We start from the raw sequence: 27,039 nt of genomic DNA on the forward strand, positions 1-27,039 counted from the left end.
CCCAGGTGGCCAAGAAGGCCAATGGCATCTTGGCTTGTATCAGAAACGGAGTGACCAGCAGGTCCAGGGAGGTTATTCTCCCTCTGTACTCGGCACTGGTGAGACCGCACCTCGAATACTGTGTTCAGTTCTGGGCCCCTCACCACAAGAAGGATGTTGAGGCTGTGGAGCGAGTCCAGAGAAGAGCAACAAAGCTGGTGAAGGGGCTGGAGAACAAGTCTTAGGAGGAGCGGCTGAGGGAAGAGAGGAGGCTGAGGGGAGACCTTATTGCTCTCTATAACTGCCTGAAAGGAGGTTGTGGAGAGGAGGGTGCTGGCCTCTTCTCCCAAGTGACAGGGGACAGGACAAGGGAGAATGGCCTCAAGCTCCACCAGGGCAGGTTCGGACTGGACATTAGGAAAAATTTTTTCACAGAAAGGGTCATTGGGCACTGGCAGAGGCTGCTCAGGGAGGTGGTTGAGTCACCATCCCTGGAGGTATTTAAAAGAAGGGTAGATTAGTTGCTCGGGGACATGGTTTACTGGCAGATAGGAATGGTTGGACTCCATGATCCAAGAGGTCTTTTCCAAGCTAGTGATTCTATGATTCTATGATTCAGTCTCACTGTCTATATCATTGATGAAGATATTAAACAGCACTGGTTCCAGTACAGACCCAAGGGACACCACTTGTCACAGATCTCCATCTGGACTTTGAGCCATTGACTACTATTCTCTGAATATGACCATCCTACCAATTTCTTAGCCACTGAACAGTCAACCCATATCTCCCCAATTTAGAGAGAAGGATATCGTGGGGGACTGTGTCAAAGGCTTTGCAGAAGTCCAGATAGATCACATCCGTTCCACTATCTTCCCAGGCACAGAGGTGAGGCTGACAGGTTGGTAGTTCTCAGGGTCATCTTTTCTACCCTTTTTAAAAACGGTCACAATGTTACCCTTCTTCCGGTCACCAGGGACTTCTCCTGATTGCCATGACTTTTCAAATATCTTGGAAAGTGGCTTGGCAACTACATCTGCCAATTCCCTCAGGAGTCTGGGATGCATCTCATCAGGTCCCATAGACTTATATATGTTCAGGTTCCTCAGTTGGTCACAAACCTGATTCTCCTCTACAGTGGGAGGGAGTTTACCCCTCTGGTCATCATCTTGTTGTCCCATGACCCACGAGGGGTGAGGAGAGCAGTTACAGTGAAGACTGAGGCAAAAATTTGTGAAGTACCTCAGCCTTCTCATCGTCTGTTGATACGAGGTCACCATTTTCATCCATCAGTGAGGGTACGTTCTCTTTAATCTTCCTTTTATGACTGATGTACCTGTAGAAGCCCTTCTAGTTGGTCTTCACTTCCCTTGACAAGCTCAGCTCCAGCCACACGTTGGCCTGCCTGATCTCATCCCTACACAGCCGGGCAGCATCCCAATACACTTCCCAGGTTGAAATAGAAGACTGCTGTCATTCTGCTAGTTGGCATTGAATAAAAAACCCAAACAGTTTATTTCCTTCATGAGGACCAGCTCTGTAAGGGCAAGACAGCGCAGAAGAGTGAGATGGTGTTGTACTGACTCTTGCTTCCAACCACCACCAAAGACACTCTTGTAGCTTCCAGCAGTGAGGACAGAGGAGGAGAAGCAGGTACTGGGCAACTAGTGGTTTAATAAAAACAAACATATATGACAAAACCAGCAAAATAAATAAGACTTCAGGATTAGTTCTACAAAGGAACTTGATGGCACTAAATACACCTCCTGTGCTAAAAAAAAAACCAAAAACCACTATTTCTTGCAATCTGATAGGGTCCCACAGCCCTAATCTTTTCATTCTTTCAATGCCTTAAAAGAAAAATACACAAACCTGAAAAATGGCTATGCCTGGAGGAACAGTGCTCTTCACAAATGAAAAATCCACTCTGAGCACTGAGATTAAAAACAGGTATTTTCCAAGAGGATCAAGACTATCAAGCAAATATTTCAAACAGAAACATTGCCTTAAGCCATGTCACCAAGTCTCAGAGTGAAAGAGAGAGAATGAGGAAATGCAAGAAAGACCTGATTCCTTTCTTCACTAATGTCAAGGTCATGCAAGGTTGACACTGCCACAAAGTTCAGCAGACACCTGCCCATGACCCCAGAAGGGCTGGTAACTGACCCGGTACAGGAATATCAACAGTGAACACAACCGTCTTTGTGGGCTGATGTGGCTTCATGTCATATATAAATGCCATTGACTTTATTTTCATTGTCTGCAACATCCATTTCAAAGCGGCTGAAAGCAGGGTTGTCAGTTCCTTCAGTTGCCACGGTAAAAGGTTTCCAGTTCAACGCTTCCACTTTCTCTGTCTAAAAAAGAAAAGACAAAAGCCATGCTGTGAAGTGAAAGAATTGGTTTTCCTCTCTTTGACCTGCATGCAACTAGAGTCAGACTTGACATACAGGATGCTTTGCAGGAAAACACACCTTGATTGCTGACAGAGCATAAGTAGTTATTCATTGCAACAGCTGGTATTTTTCTAGGGGCATGGAAAGTTTCCTATTGCATAAGGTACTAGTTGTGCAAAATGTCCTCGTCACATACAATGTTCTTGTCCTGCAAAGTGTCTGAGGTATTTTTGGGTGTGCAAAGTTCTAATTGCTGTTTTAATGTCTGTCACCACCACGTCCCTGAGCTATTGACTCCCAGTTCTTGGTCCTTGCCCCATCTCTGACATGAAAAGAGGATTAAAACACATCATTGCTTTGATGTACTATCTGTGGGAAACCTAGTGAGATGTTGAGCTCTTCAAGTGCAGGAAGTTGCTCAGTTCCCCCAACTGGTTTTCTCAACAACTTTCTGTATTAGTTGTGATGCCAACCACTTGTTATCCACCTCCTAGCTGTACAACCAGGCAGACACTTGTTTCTGACTCCAGATATAAAAAAGTATGGCTGTGGATATTAGCATCCATGTGGGTGTGTTTTTCTTTTAAAAAAGGAGTTATATTCCCAGATAGTGAAAACCGTTGTCGGCCTGTTAAATATGGTGAATGACAATAACTAGGTCTCCAGTCCTGACATCGGCAAACAGCATTACAATACTATTGTAAAAATCCCTTTCCCACGCTCGAGTTCATATCCAGAAACTGAAACACATGAAATCACGCTAGAAGGAGTTGTCATCATGGAGGAAAAACATCCTGCAAACTGGACCATCTCAAAGAAAATATCACTGCCTATACTGCAGCACTCAAGGAGCCCTGAACAAAGCTGATCTTCAATGTTGAGCATCCTGCTGATGCTGATTGAAAAGTGACCTATAGTCTATTAAAAACAAGCAAAGAAACAAATAAAATACCAAATTTCCCCTACATTCTCCCTTCTAAAGGATATTATCACCCAATAATGTCTCCTTTTTTCTTATATCTTAGGGATGGAACTAGGAAACAGATACACTGACTAAAAATTTTTTTCTTTCAAACAGTAGGCAAAGTTACAAAAAAATTCCAGACTCTAGAGAACATATGTTTATGAAGAAATGAAGCTTTGCTGAGTCCAAAGCATGCCTTGGACCAGCTTCCAAGAGACTAGTAAGGAGTATTTTGGCAGAAACCCAGAGAACAACTGCCCCTTGTCTCAGCTGAAGCTCTGTTGTTCACTGAAATCAAGCTGTGGCCAAACATAGCTTCCCTGCCTATGCCAGCAGCTTTACCCCCACCCACCTTGTGCTCTGCTACTGCCTTAAAGTAGTCAGTCACACGAGGAAGCATCAGATGCTATTAATCCTGTGTGGAAAAAATAAGCCAGGGACCTTTGTTCCCAGGAGGAAAGTTTGATTTAAATCAGAGTTGCATAACAAAACTTACTTTCTCAGATTTAGCCCATGAGAAGTTGGACAGGAAATCTTCCTTGGTCAGCATGAATTTACGATCTGTGTTCTGCTTTAGCCCTCCTGCAAATTGGGCAGATGGAAATTAGCCAGGTTTCCATGTGCAAGTGATATGTCAGAGCCCAGCTAGGGGCACCAGGCCAGGTGAGCAAGACAGAGTTATGCAGCAAAAGCAGTCAAGCAATTACAGGCCTTAGGGATCATTTCTTTACAAAGATGTATACTCCATATGAACTTAAAATATAAAATGGTCCTCAAGGTCTATTTGAAATGCCTTCGCCATTTCCCAGAGCTTCCTACATTCTCCTTCAATTTCTGTAAAAAAAACTGAGACATTCACCTGAAAAGAATAAATTCCAATAATGATCTCTGGGACCATCCACCTGGTCCAGGAGCTGTGGTACCAAATGCTGCCCTGAAGCCTGAGCCTCAACCCTCAAATCCTTGTCAGCAAGACTCCTCTCTTCAGACCCACCACCAATTTTTATAATGAGTTATTTAAGTGCAGCCCTAAGGTGGCGGGATAAGAGTTAGCAGGATCTTTGGGCATTTTTAAGGCATGGAAGATTAACTATTCTTGTGGGGGAATGTGTGTGGGAAAGAAAGGAGATGCAGGTGCTGGGAATTAGCTCTGATTGGCACCTGAGGCTTAAATGGGATCTTGTGCCACAAAAAGCAGAGTTCAGGTCTTTTGAGTGTTTGTTTCTTGGGATGAGGACTTCTCATATCATTTTACTGATTTGTCCAGTTTTTGTGCTTTGTCTCATGGCCCATAGATGACCTGATTCCAACCTAATAAGAAGCAAAATTTGTCTACAAGTATCACTAGAGCAATAGGGAGAAAGATCAAATCCTCTAAAAACTCGCAAGTATAAGAAAATGGTCAAGTATAACCTGTGCTCAGTAGTTGCAGGGCCCAGAGAAGCTAATGGAAGCAAATTTGTCTGCTGAGTTTGGAGTTTCCTAGTCCTAAAGTAGGTCAGACTCACAGGTGTGACATCTAACAGCCTCAAAGATGAGGGCTGTCATAGGAATCTGCCTGGGTGTACTGGGGAATGCTGTGAGAGCAGCTGCTTTTGTGCTATTTTCGCTATGCATGAGGTGGATGAGAGGTGCACTTTGCATTTCACTGAGATGCAAGAATAGTGAGGCTGTGGACCAGAACTGAAGTCCCTGCTCTTAACTGTGGGCTGCTGCTTTTGCTCCTTGCACAAACAGTACAGGGAAAGTGAGAAAGAAGCTAACATAGCCACACATAGGGTTTGCAGCTTCTAGGTACGTGCTTGGGAAATGTGGTGAAAAGCATGCACTGTACACGTGCCGACAATAAGCTGGAGTGCTCTGAACTCACTCAAAGTAAAACTGCTTTTGTCCTCTAGAAGCATGGGTACACCCTTTGCTGTGAGCAGAATCCAAGAATGGGACGCAGAAGGGCTGAGGGGAATAAATGAGAGAACGGTAACCTTTGTACAATGTTTGCAATAGGTTCACTGGCACTTTCTACAGCAACGACAGCTCTCTGGTCATCTAAGTTTGAAAGAGATCTAAGACATTAAATCACAGCTCTGGAACTGTACCTGTTAGGAGGCTGATAATTAATCCCACAGTTACTGTGACGAGTGTCCCAACTGTGCTGAAGTAGAGATAAGACAGGGAATACCAATTGTCTGCCAGGGCAGGCCTGAAAAAGAGCAGAAAAGGGGTTAATATCTGCTTTCCTATTCCAAGAAATTTGAAAATGTTGTCTGTTTCCAGATAAATACAGAACTACTTCTGATTAAAATGACCTGTTACTCTTGAACTATGTCTATACAACAAAATGGGCACTGAAAATCTGTTAGAATTTGCAGGACAGGTTCCTTCATAGGGGAAGATACCAGTCAGGAGAGTGAAACAATGCATGGGCCAGAGCAGGTAAAACAGGATAGTCTAGTCTCTGCTAGCAATCTAGTGCAGAGCTGAGCACTCCAGCAATCCAGATAAAGGGATAATTTCTTTAGAAGGGGAGGACTTATTTAAAGGAGGGGACACATAAAAAATAGGGAATTGGTTACCTGCAGCTTTAAAGAGCCAGAAACAATAGGGCAACTGTCACACCTCAGGTTACACCTTACTTTATTCTCCTCGACAATGTGCCCTGCTGCAACAGCTCCTTCGCCACAACCACGAGCAATGCTGGAGGCTTCATCTGAGAAGTGTAGTAGATGAAACTGGATGTTGGGCTCCCATGTGTGTACCATGGTAGCTGTTGATTGTACAATGCTCTAGGATGTAAGGATTGTGAAATCCTAGAACTGCGTTTGTTCAGCCTCTTTCTGTCCCTGCTGTTCTCTATATTGTCATTCATAATTATTAGTGTGATTGTCCAAAGTAAGACATATGGTATTCACAGCGGGAAGAAAATGCCTTATATTTTACTCATTATACAGATTATACCCTCTTTTGAATTTCTGGAATAGAACTATTCCTGCACAGACAGTCTGTTGAAGGTGGAACTGTTAAACTGGCAAATTTCCCTTTAGCTGCCTACTACTTTAATTCATGTGACAGGCTGTGGTAGTTGATCCAATAACTATAAATGTTATGTTTTCTTTAGTAACATGGTTCCCAGTAAGGCATATCCACGCTTTTGACCTAAAATACTGAACTGAAGCTTTTCAGATCAATAGGAAGATTCACTTCGACTTTTGCTCTGGGATAATTCAGATAATCTTCACTCTGACAGGTGAGAAAAGAAATTGGAGAAAACTGCTTCATCTTGAACAGCCTGGTAGGTAAACTAGGGAAGGATAGTTGTAGTGACCCAAATGTTAGGCAGATGTTTGCGTTGCTATAAAACAAATATGCGCTTTGTTGATTGCTCGTGATGAACTTGTATACCTCACTGCAGCTGGTGTGGTGGCTATTGTTAATGGATTTTGAGTTGATGTCAAATTTCCTAAGGATAGATTACAGCCTGCAGTTGAGAGAAAGAGTGGTTTGGTCCTCTCTGGAAGCGGAGGATAAATCTGAGATCCGATTCCAACCCAAAGCGAAATAAGAAAGCCACTGGCAAGACCCACAAACGCACCCTGCAAAACAGAAAATGAAACTTGAATTTACATGAAGAGCAAAAGGATATTTGCAAGAAAAAAACCCACACCTAAATGAGTAAGAAACAGTCAAAATTATCTAAACTTTAGGCTCCATAGCAGTAATGAAGTATACAGCTGGGGAGAGCTGGAGAGTTTACTTAATTCGCCTTTGGGGAAAACAGTGTTTACTCAGCTCCTGAGCACACCTCTTTTTATTTTGCCACTACACCTTTAAAAATCAAAGAAACTTTTGTGTTGCATGGTATATGGAAAATCTGCTTTATCCGAGAGCCTCCTTGAACAAATACAGAAGCAATTTTTCCTTTTTCTCATGCGATCTGTTTTTGCAAAATATCTTCTACGTCAGAGTCAGGGGTGGGTTTGGCTGATGGCTACTGATTTTATTATTGTTTTTTAGTATATACATAAAATTTGCAACTGCAAACAGGTAAATGTTAATGTTTAGTGAACTTTACTAAATAGCAATCCTGGCAGACTAAACCATGGACTATATTCCCAGTTTGTCAAATCTACTTTTTGATGGAATAGCTTTTTCCTCTGGAAATAATTTCACATCACTGAACCACTTCAAGAACACCCCAATTCAGACTGGAACTGCTTAGGCCCCATTTTCCCAGCTTGGTATCTTTTTGACCAAGCAGGACAGAATCTTCCAAGTTTACTGGCTATTCAACTACATCTCACTACACATTGTTCCTTGCTTCTAAATCTGTGTTTTTCAGAAATTGTTGCTGAAGTTTCATTTTTATTCATATCTCCACCCACCCTCCCTCTGGTCATGTAAATCCCTACATGGGATGGAAATTCAAGTTCCTATTCAGCCCTGCTCATCACTTCCTTGAGATACATAGGAAAGCGAGTGAGGGGAAATGTTCTCATAGAAAGCATCAAAGAGTTCACACTTGTGGCCCAATACAAGCAGGAGAGGGGGAAGGAGGTGCCCACAATTATCAGTGAATTTTGGCCCAACAGGGCTTTAAAATTCTACTTACAATTTCATTTGCAAAGGAGCAGAGGATTCCCAAGGCAAACACTCCTAAAAGGGGACCACCAACGATGCCAAAAATGCTGAGTGCTGCCTGAGGAAAGAAGAGAGTTACTATCAGGTTGCTGTGCAAGTTAAAGCCTCCCACACAGCAAGAAGGGAAGATGTTGAGAAGGAAGTTATGAGGTTCTTAACCGATGTGTACTGAGATGGCTGGACTTGGTATAAGTCCTATGGGTGCTTAGAGCAGAGGCTGAGCCATGGGCTGTTTTGAGGCCAGTATCCAACAATAAAAACTAATCTGATCAGGAAATCCAGCAATTACTTTCTTATATAAGTAATTCTGTGTCATTCAAAGTGGCACGGAAAAGCATTCTGACACCTACCTGCAACAAGGCTCCCAGGATAGATGCTAGTCCAGCCATAGCGATACAGACTCCACCAAAAAACAGGCCTGTGTGGGAAAGGCAGAATGATGTGTAAATCTGCCGAAGTCTGAAAAGCACTAGTAGAAATATCTCCATTTAACCTAGCACGGCCCTTGACATCTCCAAAACAAACCTGCTAGCATATGAGTTTTTTCTAAGACAAGCTGAAGGGGCTAAAAGGTCAGGTTCCTGTTTGCATTAAGAGGAGATCATGCAATCTTAACAAAATCCTCTTCCTGTATATTACTAGACAGTAGTTAATAAATAGCAGCCACATGGATTAACCATAGTGACAATACCACATGTATTGTTCATACTTCTCAGTTAATCTCCTCTGTCATAGTCCTTATTTTGAAGGAGCTATTTTTGCTTCTCAGTCTAAAATCTTCAGAGCAAGAAAGTAAATACTGGCAGATTACCCATAGCTGGCACCATGATAAAGAACATCCTGGGTGACCAGGACATAATGTCTCTTCCCAGGACCTGTAATACTGGGGTTATTTTCTACACCTCCACCCCTGTTGAGTTTCACTGCACAAGCAGTAGGCTAATCCCACTTAATTAATGTGTTATGTCAGACAACTATTAATCACAATTAATGTGATTGATGTGATATGTCAGACAACTCAGGATAAGCCCAACAACAATTTTGGCATAAACATTGTTCACAATAATGTTTAAGAAACTGCTCTCAGGTGAGAATATTTAAAGCTTGTCCCCAGCCACCATTCTGATGTCCACACTAGTATGGACTATGACTCTACGTAGAGACTGTGTTTTTTCCATGCTTAGTACAAATGCTGTCTTGAGCTACACCTGGAGCTGATCACAGGCAGTATAACTAGCAAAAATAACAATTGCATTTTAGAGATTTAAAACATCTGCTCAGCCTAGTTCTAACCCCCTTTGAGCTACATTAAACAGAGGAGTTAAAAAGGCTGAAGGACATGTGAAGCTTCTCACTCCCTGGAATGCTATTAGGACACAATAGCATTCCTTGCCTATCACTGAGTTCAAAATTTTGCTACAAAACTGTTTCCTACGCTTCTCATTTTTGACAGAAGAAAGAAAATTAACAGCTGTTCCAGTTTGAGATATTTGGTTTGTAGTATTGTGAATCAATACTGAATACAGGTGCAGTGCATCTTTACTGCTTAAAGATTAAACTAGATGGGTTTTTTTCCCTTATGCTCACTTGAAACAGCTTGTCCCCCATTCTGTGTAAAACTGACACAGCTGATCTTGCCTCCCCCTCTCCCTCCACCAATGCAGTCCTATTAGTGTGAATGCACGTACAATGCCATAATCAAGATTTGAATCAAGCCCTTACTTTGTAAAGCAGAAGTAGAAAAGATATTTTCTGAACATACTCATCCCCATGGAAATCCATGACAACTTCTTTTCAGAGAGGGATCTGAAGTATGGCTTAATGAGGTCTTCGACAGTCACAGCAGCCAGAGCATTGATGCTGGAGGACACTGTACTATAGAAGGCAAGATTTATATATATTTTTTAATCTTAGAAGCTGAAATCATAGATAACAGATGGGTTACTAGCAGACAGAAACTGCCACTATCTAGAACAATGTCAGAAAACTAATGTAAATGCTATATTGGTTGAAATAACTTACTATTTCAGGTGATGCAGTTAATAGCTTACAAAAATAGTTTAGAATAATGCTCCTAGTGAAGATAAGGCAAATCTTGATGAAAAGATAGGCCTAGAGATGTCAATAATGGGGCTAAGGCACAAACACTACTGGTATAAGTGATACCTTCACAAATTATTTACACAGTACATCTTTGCATATGTAAAATTCCTACATGCCTGTCATTGATTACTTTGAATGCATTCTCAGAAGAGGATTCACATAACCTGATTACACTCATCTTAAAATTGGACATCTAGACCAAACTGAACTACTCCAGGTTTCCTATGGGGTCAGAGAAACCAGTACTCCTCAGCCACAAAGCCAATCAGGTGATGTTGTTTAGATTAGACATTAGGAAGAATTTTTTCACCATGAGAGTGGTGAGACACTGGCACAGGTTGCCCAGGGAAGTTGTGGCTGCCCCCTCCCTGGAGGTGTTCAAGGCCAGGTTGGATGGGCCTTGGGCAGACTGGTCTAGTGGGAGGTGTCCTTGCCCATGGCAGGGTGGGTTGGAAGTAGATGATCTTTAAGATCCCTTCCAACCCTAAGTATTCTATGATTCTATGTTGTTTCTATGCGTACCTTGCTCTTGCAAGCCACCAGCTTTCCTTCAGCACATGAAAACCAAACATCCTGGTTATTCCCTCTGTTTATGTAGCTACAAGTACTCAGAACCACAACAACAAAGAACTTATTCTAGTGTCACATTCTTAGGTTTCCTCATTTTTATCTGCTTACTACTGTTCAGAGCCTTCCTCGAGAGAGACAATGTTTCCTAAAAGATGCTCCTTGGGAAAGCTGAACAAAACACTCGTCACTATGGAATAGAAGGGGATTGATTTGTCTGTTTCTAGATTTGAAACTGGAAAATAAAAGATGAGCAGCAGCAATTTCCCCCAAACTGTAGCTATTTTGTGCAACCACTCATTTACTATACTTAAAAGCTCCTATGGCAAAGGGGCTTCAAAAGCACAGAAAAGTGGATTTGTTAGTACTGTTCATTGCGTGGGGCTAGCTGTTTCCTCACACCATTATTAGGGCACTCCAAACTTAAGACCTCAGATTGCTGCTGTTGAAAACTATAGATGTTTAAGCTGTATCTTCAAAGAGGTTATAGCTCTTTGTTTTAAAGGAGAAAAATCAGCTAGACAAAGAAAGGAAATGCATAAGTTTTAGTTGAAATGCAATTTTACCTCTAAGAAAAAAAAGACAAAAAGAGGGCACTATGTTCCAAATGATTAAATTACCTTAATGTCCCACTGTAGGTACAAGCCACAAAAAGCCCCGGCAGTCCTGGAAAATCACCAAGAATATCCATCACGAGGTATGGCATTAGCTGAAACATTCAGAGAGTAAGAAATATAACCATCTTGCCCTAATTTTTCTTTTTCTTCACTCTATTATTTTTGCTGCAGCCGTATCAATGACATTATGCCCACCTGTTCTAATTTTGAATGCCCCATCTTGCACTATTTATTAGGTTTTTTTTCAGAAAAAATAAACCCTAAAACATCTACTCAAGTTACAGCAAAGTCTGGTTAGACCCAGGAGAGGTGAGCACATAGTCATGCTGTCTGGCTCGCTTTCCAGTGATGCTGGTATAGGAAACTAGTACTGGGCAGCAGGTATTTCATACTGTACATCACTCTGCTGGGTTTGGGTGCCACAGTAGATGCTTCTGTCTACTGTTGACTCCACAAAAAAAGTTTTCAGACACAGTTCAATAACCTCAGGGTACCTGAGAACAATTTTCCTGTTGGAAACTGTATCATTTGTCGACCTTTGCAAGACCTGAGTGCTGGAAATGGGAATTTTAAGATTTTCTTCCTGTGAACCATTTTTTTCACAGACAATTCATCTTTTTTAGTATCTTGCCCTTAAAGACCAGGTGGTCCTGCCTCTGGTACTCCATTATCTGTGCTCTACTCCCAGCTTTTAAGCTATCGTCCATGGGGAGTTATCCAGAGCCTATCATTATTCCAGGCATAAACATATGGAAAAAAAGATACATACAATTTCCTTGGGCCCTGACCCTGGTCAGTCTATTGGTCCCCAGGGCACTTGTTCCTCACACAAATCTCCTGTTTGAGGCATCTTTAGGGAGAGGCCACCTGCCAGTTACAAGGTGCCTTCTCCGCAGCATGGAACAACGTGGTTTGACTATCCAGCTCTCTGCCAAAGGAAGGAAGGATTCACCATTGCTAGCAAAGAACTGCCTGCTGGTAGCCTTACTCCAGGTGTATGCTCTGGGCACAATTATATATCAAGTCTGAAAAGGCTTTCACCTCCCTTGGCACAGGTTGGATGATAAAAAGCAGCTCACTGGGGCCCGCAGTCATTCAGGCACTACTGTTTCAGCTGTCCCTGGCAGCAGCCTCCTTCCCTCACTCTGAAGTAGTTTCACACAATGCTGGCACCCCAAAGTGCATTTGGGTTTTTTGAGTGAAAAATCCAAATACCTGCAGAGGTGCATGGACTGAGGTCTCTCCACATCATTTTTCTCCCTGCTGCCCTCCTTACCTGGTGCAAAGAGACCTGCAGCTTGGGGATGCTGAGACCGAACAACGCTGAGGATAAGTCTCCTGGTTTCCCCAGGGTATTCCTTCCCACCATGGTCTCAGTTTAATCCCTTAGTGTTACGGACTCACCTGATAAGGAATTTGGGCATGTCATTACTCCCAAGCCCCTGGCTTTTCAACCCACCACATCTGATTATTACGGCTGCAGAGAAAGGATGCCCCATTGCCACCTTCCTCTGAAATGTAAGGCCCTACCTGGTCAGGTGCCGACACCTGCTTTGCTGTCCATGGGTCGCAGTCCTTGTAGATGGAGTAGAGGCACAAGCCACACAGTGTTGCACAAGCCAGTATCATCCAGAGGCCCAACAGGTTGATATAGAGAGACCTGCACCAAGACACGTGGAAACACCATGCTAGAGCTCGATGTCATGCAAAGCCCTTCTGGGGCCAAGCAAGCACCCATGCCAGCACCAAGGAGACCTCCTGGTCAGTGGATGTCTGGTGAAAAGGGAGTCACATTATAGCTCCCAGCATTGAGATCGCATGTGAGATCATGTTTTTAAATATATGAACTACAACTCTGATTTTGATAGTATGATCTGAGTGCCCCTTGCCTGACAAAGTCTGCTCAGGTGATGATGGGAGCAGTACAGCAATCTCTGAGTTTCATCATGTATGCAAGTTATACACTTCAGGCAGCTGGCAAGAAGACACTCTTCCCCTCTTGCCACACCCCTTCTTAAAGACAACCCCCAGACAGCTTTGTAAGGCAGGGTGCATCAGATCAAAGAATATGGTACCTTTTACTCATCACTAGCACTCCTTTGCCTCTGGAGCTGTAGTGCCATGCTTACACAATGCTGGACTTGCCCTTGCAAAGCAACAATTCCCCCATTTCCATCTGGGACGCTCTCTTTAAGAGGCAGTAAAGAGGCACTGCGACCTGGAACCTGCTCTGGAGCCACGTACAGCTGCCAGGTCCAGAAAGTAGGGGGTTACCACTGACCCTAGGGCTTTCCCTTTACTAACTAAACAACTTGAAGCTTGGTATGGTCCAGTAAACCCATCACCTTCCCTGGTCCTAATGGGAGCTTCAGCCAATGCTGAAAGTAGAAATGCAATTTTATCAGGCTACTTTTGCCATATACAACTAGCAGCCTCTATTGGCAGTGAAAAACATTTTTTTCTCCTTGTCCAGTGAGGGCTTCTCCCCTCCATCTAACTATCCAACGTTCTCAGATGTTTCTCAGCTCTTGAAGACTCTTGGGTCACAAAGTTGTTCTCATCTCAAGCAAATACACCCACCAGGAGCTTGGCCTTGAAAAACAGCATTACTTCCCAGCAGTCACCTCCTGGTTATCTGTGTACCATCTGCCAATAGTGATTTAACTGCCTGATAGAGCACATAGCCTGGACCTGTGCCAACCACTAAGATCACTGCTGGGAGGACCTTTGGTTTCTGTGCAGTTACATCCATGCTTGCAATGCTTCAGGCGGCCTTCTAATGCTTCCAGTTCCCAAGAAGGTTTAAGTTTGAGTTGTTCTAGAGAACCCTTGGGATGAATTAAGAAGTAAAACTAACTTTACAAGCCTCACCAGGCATTGAAATGACATTTTCAGTAGGGCATAACATAGATTAAGTAGTTCAGCTATAGGTATTGTACCATAGAAAAATTATTGGCAAGCACAATGTAAACTCTTTAAAAAGACTTATATAAATAAAAGCTGATTTGCATATAGTAGGGGAAACTCTGCCTTTAAGCTTTGTATTTGCAATCGGAGTGGTCTAAACACAGAATCAACAACACACTAAATGTCTCTCTAAACTAATTCAGTAAATATGAAGTAGTCTTCTTATACATATGGGTTGGATGTCTTACATTCATTCAGCTGAAGCTAAATGCATTGACATAATCTATCTCGGCATAAACTGATTTAGCACAAAATTTAACCAACAAGTTAAATCAATCCAAATCTTTTGAATATATGTAACAGCAGTATTAGCCTATGGCCTGCAGTAAAGATTAGAAAGTCAAGAGAAACACATGGAAGCAAAAGAAATTGTCCAAATCTGGTAATTCTTGGTTTCAAATTGTGTCTGTGTTCGACAGTGAAAAGAAAGCTGGAGGGTGTTTTTTGCTCACCCTATGACTAATCATTGGAGTATAATAATTGTAGCACTATTACAGAGAGGTGTTCCCATTAATTCTGAGTAGCATGGCTTGGTGTTTGGGTGAAGTAGGCACTGTGACTGCATAAGGCTTATTTTGAGTTGTTTGTTTCAGGATGACTCTAAGATTTTAGCACTGAAACATCCCTGATGATGACCTTGACAGGAAAGTAGAGAAAAATGTGTCATTAGCCCATATTTTTCTGAAAATGAAGCTCTCCAGCTCTGAGTGCCTGTTATTGTTCATATACCAGCATCATGTTCAGTTTGCCTACTTACTGTTTGAGGATGACAGTATGGGCTCCTACCTACTGGTGTGTCTCCTGAATAGAGTGAAATACTTTCCCAATGTGTGAGAAAATTCCTACTCTTGTGCTACTGCTAAAGGCCTTCCCAAAAACTGCAAACTGGGATCTGTGAAAGAATTATTTTCTCATCTCTGATTTATTATCGTGCTGTCTCTTATAAAGCCTTACAGTGAATGCTACAGTGGTACAAAACCCTATTACTTTGACCTGATGCCATTTTGCACTGCTATGTACAGGTTAAATGGCAACAATGTGACTTGCCAAAAGTGTCTAATTACATCTGCAAATGAACTAGACAGTCACTACAGAATGGCAGTGTTTATAGTGGTGACAAGACGCAACCACTATAGAAAGGGATTTCTCCATGCAGGGAAAATTCCCTGCACAATCAAGGCACAAGCAAGAGTCCAACCACCCACACCAGCAGAAGAGGAATCCACTAATTAAGGCTGTGGCATCACTAATATATACGAGCTATAAATCCCACCTAAACCTCTCCAGAACCAGATGGCCTCCAGCCCTGGTTACAGCTGCTCCAACAGCTCAGAAAACCTACCATAGTGTCAGATTCCCCTTGACCACACTTGGCCTGGAGGTGTTCCTCCTTAAAAACAGTGTAAGGAGGGTGTGAGAGAGGAGCATAGTTCTATGTGCAGCAAGTGCTCAGGAAGAACCGTCTCATGGGCACACAAATCTGGCACAGTGTATGTGACTGTTTCCCTACACACAATCATGCCAGGTAGCATTACAGGTGTGAGATGGACCTCCTGCCTCTGCAGTGCCAAGAACCTGGAGCCCACCCACATGCCAGCAATTGCAGAGATGCCACGTGGTGTGTTGGAGATGTAGCACTCCATGTGACTGATAACGAGCATCAGCTGATTCCTGTCTGCAGTGTAAATGTCTAAAAAGTAAATTTTCTTTACTGCTGTAACCAAAATATTTCAGTTCTAAGCTGTGCATGATTTTGTGAGTATTTTGCTGACTTCATGAAGTGAATGCCTTCATAAAACTCTTTCTCTGTATGTCAGAATTTTTAGGGACTATAGTTATGATGTACATTTATGTATTTCTCCTATAAATGGATTTTATGAGCTCGCTAGTAATTCTTATATCTTGTTGTGGATGGAATGATACTAAAGATAAAGGCAAGATAATTGAGTTAGTAAGTCTACTCCATTCTATAGTAAAGGCTGATCAGAAATGATTAAATTCAAAGAAAAGAGATTTCACTGTCAGTTTTCACAATGAATTCCTAAAAAAAAAAGTTGTGATTATTATGAAAACAAAACATGATTATCCAGTAATTTTATCACCAACTAAAGCACTTCTACAGTTTCTTATGTCTATATTCTTCAGTAAAATCTTTTAGTCTTATGCAGGGAAAAAAAATCTTTTAGTCTTATGCATGGAGCAGCAATTCAAGATGCTGTCTTGATATAGCTTCAGCATAAGTACTATATTATTTGGTCTTTAGGATGCATATAAACTTAATGCAGCTATTAGTATGCAAGAATACTGGCGCAGTTAAACATTCTGACATAAAGTTCAACGTTACAGCAATTATATGTAATTCAAATACCACTATTTATTGTGCTGATTTGTCTTCTACCCAGTCCACAGAAAACAAATTTGTTACCCTTTATAAATGGATTTTATAGACAAAAAAAATTCCTTTAAAAAAAATCTCCATTACAAGGAACAGTCACTGTTAAATTCAGACATTAAAAGTTACTGTAGGCAGACTTACAGTTTTGCATGGAACCTGCTTTTGCATGAAATGCATCTCTGTACTTGAGACTGATTGACCCCATATATGCCAGTCCACGTGAAGGTCCCACCTATAACAATTGTCCAGAAGGTGTGCCTTTGCAAAGGACTTGGATTAAAACTACAGTGAGAAGGAAAAGAGAAAACAAATTCAGAATATGCAAATCACACCATGAGAAGACCTAGGAGAAAAAAATAAAATCCCCATACTTGTTCTCACACAAAATCTCTTAACTTGGCCAGATTTTGAATGTTCAGATGAGTGACATCTGAACACACAGAAAGCAAATTCAAAACTCAGATCTGAAATCCTGATCTAGTGAAATACACTATTCTGTCCAAAGGTGAAGTTTAACTCATTTACTTGCCTATAAACTCATCTTCTGTAAAGCTGTATGGTGCTTGTGACTGTTGTGATGAAATGATGCTGCAGTAAAAAGTCAAATATGTTTGCACACCCAGCCTTTGTGGACAGAGGTTCTGTAAAACATTTTGCTGGTGCAGCTCCAAATGAATAACAGATTTTTTAATGGACATAAATACATATTTTTAGGTCACACTCTAATATAGCAATAAATTGTGTTTATCTTCAGGAACAATGTAATATTATTTTACTTATTACAGGCCTTTACCCCTTTTCTTTTCACATCTGTGAACTCTTATCAAATGAAGAAGCAATGCAGTACAATCACTGCAAGTCAGCCAAACAGATTGAAAAAAATGACTGTTCATGAGAAGAAAAAAAATACCCAGAGATTAATGATTTACTGAAGAACTTGATGAAAAACTTTACAGAAAAACCCGATGAGTATTGTGAAGTGATAGACAAAGGGACGAAATGTAATGCTTGTCACACTAAACTCACTAATAACACTGGGTGAAGTTTCTTGTCAAAAGTACAATAACTTTTTTTAACTCAGAGAGGGTTTTTTTCATTCAACGCTACCAAAACAAATATTCTTGACCTTGCAAAATCTTGGGTTTAGGCTATTTTTAATTGCAATAATGGAGGGTAAAACACTATTGAAACTACTTCTAATTTTTCTTTCAGGGAAAAGAGAAATATTTCTTTTTTTCAGACTAGACAAAAAACTATTTTCCCCATTCTTTTGGTTCAGCAGCTGAAATGCCAAATCATCTGTATGCAAATAAGATGTATAAATACAATTGTCCCCTCCTATTCTTGCCAAACTAACCTGATCTCCTTCTGTGACAAAGGGACTAGACTCTTGGATGAGGGAAAGGCTGTGGATGTGGTCTTCTTGGACTTTCGTAAAGCCTTTGATACAGTTTCTCACAGCATTCTGCTTCGGAAACTGTCAGCCTCTGGACTGGACAAGTGCACAATCTCCTGGGTGGAAAACTGGTTGGATGGCCATGCCCAGAGAGTGGTGGGAAATGGAGTTTACTCCAGCTGGAGGCCAGTGACAAGTGGGGTTCCCCAGAGCTCGGTGCTGGGTCCAGCCCTGTTCAATGTCTTTATCAATGACCTGGACGAAGGCATCGAGTGCACCCTTAGCAAGTTTGCAGACGACACTAAGCTGGGTGGAAGTGTTGATCTGCTGGAGGGTAGGGAAGCTCTGCAAAGGGATCTAAACAGGCTGGACTGCTGGGCAGAGTCCAACAGCATGAGGTTTAACAAGGCCAAATGCCGGGTCCTGCACTTGGGGCACAACAACCCTATGCAGTGCTACAGACTAGGAGAAGTCTGGCTGGAAAGCTGCCTGGAGGAGAGGGACCTGGGGGTGTTGGTTGACAGCGACTGAACATGAGCCAGCAGTGTGCCCAGGTGGCCAAGAAGGCCAATGGCATCTTGGCTTGTAACGGTGTGACCAGCAGGTCCAGGGAGGTTATTCTCCCTCTGTACTCGGCACTGGTGAGACCGCACCTCAAATCCTGTGTTCAGTTCTGGGCCCCTCACCACAAGAAGGATGTTGAGGCTGTGGAGCGAGTCCAGAGAAGAGCAACAAAGCTGGTGAAGGGGCTGGAGAACAGGCCTTACGAGGAGCGGCTGAGAGAGCTGGGGTTGTTTAGCCTGGAGAAGAGGAGGCTGAGGGGAGACCTCATTGCTCTCTACAACTACCTGAAAGGAGGTGATTCTATGATTCTATGATTCTATGATTCTATTCACCATTCGCTTTCAGTGGAATCCAAAATGCATCCTTAAAACACCTTACACAAAGTAAAAATATTTTGCTCTCTACAGGATTTTGATTGGTGTAAACCCTAAAAAAAAAATCACGCAAAGTAGTTAAGCTTGATTAAAAACATATAAAAATTGAGTCACAACTCTTCCCTTTCTCCTCCTTCAGTAGCATTTTAATTTCACAGTCACATGGGCTCTGTAGGAATAAAGAGGCATAATATCTGCAAGTACAAACTCACTCCCAGAAGTTTAAACGTCCTCCACTGTAGGAGTCATTTAGAATTCGGCCGATCCCCTCCTGAATCACAACAGCTCGTATAATCACAGACGAAAATCCAGCGACCATGATTACAACCTGGAAAACATCTGTCCACACGACAGCCTTCAGACCACCCTGCATGAGGAACACCATGTATCAGGTACAAGAAGGCAGCAGCACTCTTACTTTGCACTGACATTCAAACAAGAGCAATATTACTATACATGTTATGCACAATAGATGAATATTCATCTTCTTAAACAGAAATAATATTATACTGGAGTGTTTAGCAATTGTACTCTGGAACCTATTTGAGACATCCTGGCCCCTGTTTTAAAGTGCACTAGAATTTACTTTGGCCACACACATGGTTTAATCCAGTATTCCCTTAGGTACATAACCTGATTCAGAAGTTTGTATCAGCACTCATCTTACATATATATAGCACCATTGACTCCAGAAGGCATACCACTGGTGTGAATAAAAATAAATATGATTTAATCCAACAAAGACAAATAAATTTATCACTGAGGTTCCATTTTATAATTTCTAAGCATTGGTTCAATTATCATTAATCTCAAGATCAAGCTGTTTATCTGGCACCTGCTATTTTCAGTGGCTCTATTTAATAACAGACAGGACTATTACAGTTGCAGTAAGCAAGTACTTGACAAATTACACAGCTAAACACTACTAGATTGGAAGAAAAATTACAGGAGTATTTTTAGGAAGAGAAATCTAACTTTTTTTTCTGTTCTTTCAGCAACAACAGAAGTCTAAATGTCTTGAAACAGAACAGATTTGAGTCACATTGTGACTACCTTTGCATCCAGAAAAGTCTCTGAGTGAATATGGCCCTGTGGCTACAGCTACACTGTGAAATGTACTCCCATGGTATAACCCAGTTATTAGCCCACTTTTCAATAAATTCCATATTTGATGTGAATGATGAAAAGAACAGAGGTTTTTCTCAGCCAAAGAGCCTACATACCAGTGTGCAGTAGAAAGTACAGACCAGGCCAGTCGCCACCACTGCACCCCACAAATTGAAGCCAGTGACTGAAAGAGAGAGAAAAGGCACCAGTGTGAATAAGGCACGGGGACAAAAAAATTAAGGCTGATTTTTCACCACCAACTTGGTTGTTTGAAAAAGAAGTAGAAATAAGTTAAATGCAAAAGTAGGAGGCAATAAAAAATCGCAATGAAAAGATCTGTGAGTCTAAATCAGGGGATTTGCCCTAACCAGTTATGAAAATGAAAAGGAAACAGTTGTTACAGACATTGGAAACTGCTAAAAGATTAGACATATTTCAGGATCTAAGAGGCTATTTGTTTTTAATGTAAATGCTGCCAATCAACACATCCAATACGTCTGTAGGCCCCAGCTCAGAAAGGGTTTAAAATACATGTCCTTCCTTGAAGCCTGCATAGACCCACAGGGTACTTAGGCAAGGATTTAAGCAAGTAAACCACATGGGGATGCTCCACAGAGGCAAGGTGGTTCAAGCATGGCCTGGAAGAAACATGTCAGACAAAAAGCCTTTATTTTAGACTTGATTCTTTTAGGGAAAAATGATAGTACATCTACGTCATACAACGCTGTGCTGTGACTGGCATACAAGCTGTCACTGCCTCAGCCTGGCATGCTAACTTCTTGCCAGGGTGGGCACTGGGAGCTCCACAAGGGATAGCTCCAGCTAATTAGAAACACTGCAACAAAACTAATGAAAATCATAGTTTCTAGCTGGGAGCCAGCTAGGTCATAGCTTGGTTTAGCCCGTACCTGCAGGTCAAATATAAACATCAAGGACATAAACTTGTGGGATTCACACACCAGAAAAGATCGATACGGGTAGTGTTGGGGTTTTTTTCCTTTTATTTTTTTTAAAGAATTAATAATCCATAAAAAAACCCTCAACAAATAGAATAAGTGAGATTTTCATTCTAGCTAAAATAATTAATTTTTTATTGGCATACTGTTATTGCCTTTTCTTGTCAAGTGGACAGATTAATTGTGTCAGACTAAAAGTTTCATTTGGCTCCACATAAAAGACTTTTCCCCTTTAAAAATAAATGTGGCTTATTTTAAAAGCAAAGAGTCATTTTTAAGTAGAAAATGGAAATACTTCATTATGCAAATATCATAACAAACATCTTAAGTTCAAGATCTCTTTGCTGTTGATTAGTTTTTCCAGGAAAAATGATCGGCTGACCTAAACAGTTCCATGCAGCCCCAAACCATATTTGCAGAATTTTTCCTTCACTCTCCATTTCATAGAATCACAGAATAACCAGGTTGGAAGAGACCCACCGGATCACCGAGTCCAACCGTTCCTACCAAACACTAAACCATATCCCTCAGCACCTCGTCCACCCGTGCCTTAAACACCTCCAGGGAAGGTGAATCAACCACCTCCCTGGGCAGCCTCTGCCAGTGCCCAATGATCCTTTCCGTGAAAAATTTTCTCCTAATGTCCAGCCTAAATCTCCCCTGGCGGAGCTTGAGGCCATTTCCTCTTGTCCTGTCTCCTGTCACTTGGGAGAAGAGGCCAGCACTCTCCTCTCCACAACCTCCTTTCAGGCAGTTGTAGAGAGCAATGAGGTCTCCCCTCAGCCTCCTCTTCTCCAGGCTAAACAACCCCAGCTCTCTCAGCCGTTCCTCATAAGGCCTGTTCTCCGGCCCCTTCACCAGCTTCATTGTTCTTCTCTGGACTCGCTCCAGAGCCTCAACATCCTTCTCGTGGTGAGGGGCCCAGAACTGAGCACAGGATTCAAGGAGCAGTCTCACCAGTGCCGAGTACAGAGGGAGAATAACCTCCCTGGACTTGCTGGTCACACCGTTACAAGCCAAGATGCCATTGGCTTGTAACCCCCAGGTTACAACACCCCCAGGTCCCTCTCCTCCAGGCAGCTTTCTAGACAGACTTCTCCTAGTCTGTAGCACTGCACAGGGTTGTTGTGCCCCAAGTGCAGGACCCGGCATTTGGCCTTGTTAAACCTCATGCCATTGGACTCTGCCCAGCGGTCCAGCCTGTTCAGATCCCTTTGCAGAGCCTCCCTACCCTCCAGCAGATCAACACTTCCACTCAGCTTAGTGTTTTCTGCAAACTTGCTAAGGGTGCACTCAATGCCTTCATCCAGGTCATTGATAAAGACATTGAACAGGGCTGGACCCAGCACTGAGCCCTGGGGAACCCCACTTGTCACTGGCCTCCAGCTGGAGTAAACTCCATTTCCCACCACTCTCTGGGCCCGGCCATCCAACCAGTTTTCCAACCAGGAGAGTGTGCGCCTGTCCAGGCCAGAGGCTGACAGTTTCCGAAGCACAATGCTGTGAGAAACTGTGTCAAAGGCTTTGCTGAAGTCCAGGAAGACCACATCCACAGCCTTTCCCTCATCCAGCAGCCAAGTCACTTTGTCATAGAAGGCGATCAGGTTAGTTTGGCAAGACCTGCCTTTTGTGAACCCGTGTTGACTAGGCCTGATCACCCGGGTCTCTTCCATGTGCTCTTTGAAAAAGAGCACTTAACCAGGGGAGTTACATGTATGTTTAGTTTCCACATATCCTTCAAGATGTACTTAAGTCTTATTACCTTTTCTGAATATTGCTATAAGGATACTGCATGAGAGTTACAGCAAATGAGAGCAGATTTTTTCCCTCACATCTCTTCTATAATTCCTTACAGAGATTAAGGGACTAGGATTACAACAGGGAGGCCTTCTACTAGCGTTCCCATGAGGATCAACAGAACTCTTAGAAGGCTTCACAGGCAATCCTTGAGCTGTATCTTTAGGTGTGCACTAAAAAAAAACAAAAAAAAAAACCCGCAAACAAACAAACATACCAGTACTATAAGCAGAAAAAATGATAATATAGAAGAGCAGTTGCAGTGTACTCATCTTACCTTGAGTTAATGCTAAAGCTGGAGCATAAATGACAATACCAGTGTATAAAATCTAGAAGGAGAAAAAAATATACAAAATCAAAAGAAATGTAAATTACTGGAAAAGGTTATAGCTTTCTGAGATGTTTTCTCTTCAAGCATTTATGCAGTCTTTATTTTCTTCGTAACAGTCAAGAAATATTTCCCTTTGCTAGAAAATGAATGTTTGAGATAAACCAGCACTACAGTCTCACAGCCCAGTGTTCTTAAAACAAATTCCATTGACTCTTGACTACCAAATCCCTCTTCAGCTTTTCCTGACTTTTATAAATTATCTTGTTTTATTTATTTAACTTACTTTTATTTATTAGAAACAGCAGTCAAATGGCAGAAACAAGAGCAAAAGGAAGTTGATGATATTTGCACATGCTTTGCCAAGGAATCTATTACAATTTATTTTCTCAGTCTTGGGATCAATAGGCCTCTCAGTATGCAAGTACAGTGGACATAAATAAGAACAAAAAATACAGCATTAGTTTGTCATTATAGATAGCATTATAAGAGACTACACTCCTGTAAAAAGAAGCCATGCATGATCATCACCAGATTTGTGTTTTCAAACAATACAGGAAAGATACATAAAATGAAGCAGCTATTCCATCAGCTCTTAAGGGCACATACAGTGATATCCTCTATAATTTCTTTGTGTGTATTTTTAAATCCTGCTTGCCTTATTACTGCTATTATTACTGCCTTTTTGTACTAGGATAAGTTCAACTTGTGGCCAGTAGGTCGAGGGAAGTGTGGCCAGCAGGCCGAGGGAAGTGATCCTGACCCTCTATTCCTCTCTCATGAGACCTCATCTAGACTACTGTGTCCACTTCTGGAATCCTCAACGTAAGAAGGATATGGAGCTGTTGGAACTGGTCCAGAGTAGGGCTACAAAGCTGATCAGAGGGCTGGAACACCTCTGCAGTGAGGACAGGCTGACAGTTGGGCTTGTTCAGCCTGGAGAAGAGAAGGCTCAGAGGAGACCTTATAGTGACCTTACAGTACCTGAAAGGAGCCTACAAGAAAGCTGGAGAGGGACAATTCATAAAGGCTTGTGGTGATAGGACAAGGGGGAATGGATATAAACTGGAGAAGGACAGATTTAGACTAGACATTAGGAAGAATTCCTTCACCATGAGAGTGGTGAGACACTGGAACAGGTTGCCAAGGGAAGTTGTGAATGCCCCATCCCTGGAGGTGTTCAAGGCCAGGTTGGATGGGACCTTAGGCAGCCTGATATAGTGGGACATGTCCCTGCCCATGGCAGGGGGCTTGGGACTAGATGATCTTTAAGGCCCCTTCAAACCCAAACTATTCTACGATTATATGATTCCCTTGGTGTCATGAGTCCTCTCCAGGTTTTCTTCTATAGCTTGCACACCAAGAAAGCCGCCAGTCCTGACCAGTCCCTGGGGAATGTCTCCTCAGAACTACCTGCATCGCTTCACTGCCAACTACTGACACTTGTCAAGTCCTGCAATGTTTGACTTGCTGTCCACATAGCAACTGTTGGCATGGGCTGCTGAATCACAGAATGGTTTGTGTGGGAAGGGTCCTTTGGAGATCATCTAGTCCAGCTCCCCTGTTGTGGGCAGGGTTATCTTCCACTATATCAGGTTGCCCAAAGCCCTATTCAACCTGACTTTGAACTCTTCCAGGGACAATGCATCCACAATTTCTCTGCGCAACATGGTCCAGTACCCCACCACCGTCGCTGCAAAAAAAAAGTCTTCCTTATATCTGCCCTAAGTCTACCTTCTTTCGGTATAAAACCATTGCCCCTTGCTCTGTCACTACAGATGATGGTAAAACGATCTCTCCAGCTTTCTTATAAGCCCCCTTTACATATTAGAAGTCTGCTAGAAGGTCTTCTTGCACCCTTCTCCAGGCTGGACAATCCCAGCCCTTCAGTCTTTCTTCACAGGAGATGTGTTGCAGTCTTTCAATCATTTTTGTGGCCCTCCTCTGCACCTGCTCTAACAGGTCCATGTCTTTCTTGTGCTGAGAATCCCATAAGAGCAGAGGGGGAGGATCACCTCTCTCGACCTGCTGGCCACATTTCATTTTACACAGCCTAGGATATTATCACAGCTTTCTAGGCTGCAAGAAGACATTGCTGGCTCATGTCTAATTTTCCATCTACCAGTATCCCCAGGTCCTTCTCTGGAGGGCTGCTCTCAATAAGTTCATTCCCCACTCTGTGCTGATATTGAGGATTACCCCAGCACAGGTGTAGGACTTCGCACTTGGCCATGTTGAATTTCATGAGGTTCACATGGGTACTCTCCTCAAGACTGTGAAGGTCCCTATAGATGGCATTCCCCTCCTTTAGCGAATCAACTGCACTACTCAGCTTGGTGTCATCCGTAGACTTGCTGAGAGTGCACTCAATCCCACTAATAATGTCATTAACAAAGGTGTTAAATAGCATTGGTCCCAGCACAGACCCTTGAAGGACAAAACTCATAACTAGTTTCTACTAGAGCATTTAGCTGTTGACTGCAGCTCTTTGGATGCAACCATCCAGTCGATTCCTTATCCATCAAAAAGTCCATAAATCAAACCTATATCTCTCTAATCCTGCCAATTCAGGAATTCAGCATGTGAAAGTGCTTTTCTCATACGTATCAAAAATTGAGAGAAGCTCTGAGCCATCAGGAATTAAAATTTGTCACAAGTATGATCACATTTTTTGTGTAAATTAAAACAGGACTGATGATACAATCTTTCCACTTCTTCAGGGGTTTTACAGGTTGTACTACTACATAGCCTTTCTTTGTTCTTCTTTTAAACACATGCCAATATTCGCAGAACAGTTAAAATTAACACCATTAAAATCCTGGGGAGGGTGGAGGCCCTTTCTTCACTGTTCTTTTCATTATTCAGATTAAATTGTTAGTGCTTGGCACAGAGAGACACCTATAGATCTTTATTCAAATTCCTTGGGTGCATATTTAAGTTGTATAGAATTATTTTTCTGACTCTTCCAAGCAAGATTACACTTGGTTTGTTCCCACTTATACAACTGTGATAACTTCATACTTACTGGTGAAAAAGTACCAGAATTCACACCTGGCAGCACTCCATTTTTCTTATGGGCTTGTGTATCTACAAATGCCAGCTAAGCAGCATTGCCCAAGTAACTAGTTAGCACTGCATTGACCACCATCTTATTGGTGCAAGTGCAATTGCCCTATACCTCCTAGTGTGTCTTAAAAATACAAAAATGAGTAGCAAGCGAGCATGTAACCTGAAAGGCATTCTGACTGTATATTCATTCTCACTTTGAATTCTCCAGAAAGTCCGCTTCAAAATTGTGAAAAGAACACATTTTTGTTTCTGGTGCATTTGGCATAACCTCACCGTACATTTAAAATCTGCTGGATACAGCAAACTGTACCAACAATAATTGCAGGTACTGCTTTAGTTTTAACATTCCCCAAGGCGGTAATTTGCTACTTGTCAGTTTGCAGATGCCCAGTTCTTTTCAGTGTTGGTGGTACAAACCCTTGTACAGATAGCTCCTGACAGCTTGTTTTGTCACCTCTCAGACCCTTGAGAATCAGTCAGACTCACAGAATCTATGGACCACAGGATGAAAACTGCTGCTATAGACAATTGGTGCACCTTTATGTTTTAATCCTTCTGTGGGTTTCTTGAGCAGGCAGGCAAACAACTGCTCTTCAGAACTGCTACCCTGCAGAGATGGGCTGCTTGTCTCTTGTCATGTACTGATGCTAGGTGACTGCTCCAGCATACAGAGACCAAAGGGGCAAGCAGCCCAGCATCTACTCTCCACCTCACTGCTTTGGAGCAGAAAGAGCTTTGTTTCTCCCACTCCCAGCCATCCATGAAGTTACCCACTGTGGTAACTTCATCAACGCTTCAGAGAAAACAGCCAATTACACTAAGCCA

The 27,039-nt window shown here is 42.3% G+C and overlaps 1 protein-coding gene across 1 annotated transcript in view; it reads right to left on the bottom strand.

The window, feature by feature from the left end:
- Positions 1–1,980: 1,980 nt before the first annotated feature.
- SLC5A8 (solute carrier family 5 member 8) overlaps positions 1,981–27,039 on the bottom strand; it is a 30,356-nt gene continuing 5,297 nt past the window's right edge. The window contains exons 3-15 of the mRNA XM_069857130.1: positions 23,095–23,146; positions 20,181–20,248; positions 19,170–19,324; positions 16,765–16,905; positions 12,792–12,921; positions 11,265–11,353; positions 9,737–9,849; positions 8,325–8,392; positions 7,946–8,032; positions 6,739–6,929; positions 5,436–5,539; positions 3,836–3,921; positions 1,981–2,336 (exon numbers count right to left, since the gene is read on the bottom strand). Coding sequence (XP_069713231.1) covers positions 2,205–2,336; positions 3,836–3,921; positions 5,436–5,539; positions 6,739–6,929; positions 7,946–8,032; positions 8,325–8,392; positions 9,737–9,849; positions 11,265–11,353; positions 12,792–12,921; positions 16,765–16,905; positions 19,170–19,324; positions 20,181–20,248; positions 23,095–23,146 — 1,416 coding nt within the window. The 3' untranslated portion in view covers positions 1,981–2,204. The remainder of the gene's footprint in view (positions 2,337–3,835; positions 3,922–5,435; positions 5,540–6,738; positions 6,930–7,945; positions 8,033–8,324; positions 8,393–9,736; positions 9,850–11,264; positions 11,354–12,791; positions 12,922–16,764; positions 16,906–19,169; positions 19,325–20,180; positions 20,249–23,094; positions 23,147–27,039) is intronic.

The sequence above is a fragment of the Phaenicophaeus curvirostris genome, chromosome 1 (genome assembly GCF_032191515.1).
Source record: "Phaenicophaeus curvirostris isolate KB17595 chromosome 1, BPBGC_Pcur_1.0, whole genome shotgun sequence".
NCBI lineage: Eukaryota > Metazoa > Chordata > Aves > Cuculiformes > Cuculidae > Phaenicophaeus > Phaenicophaeus curvirostris.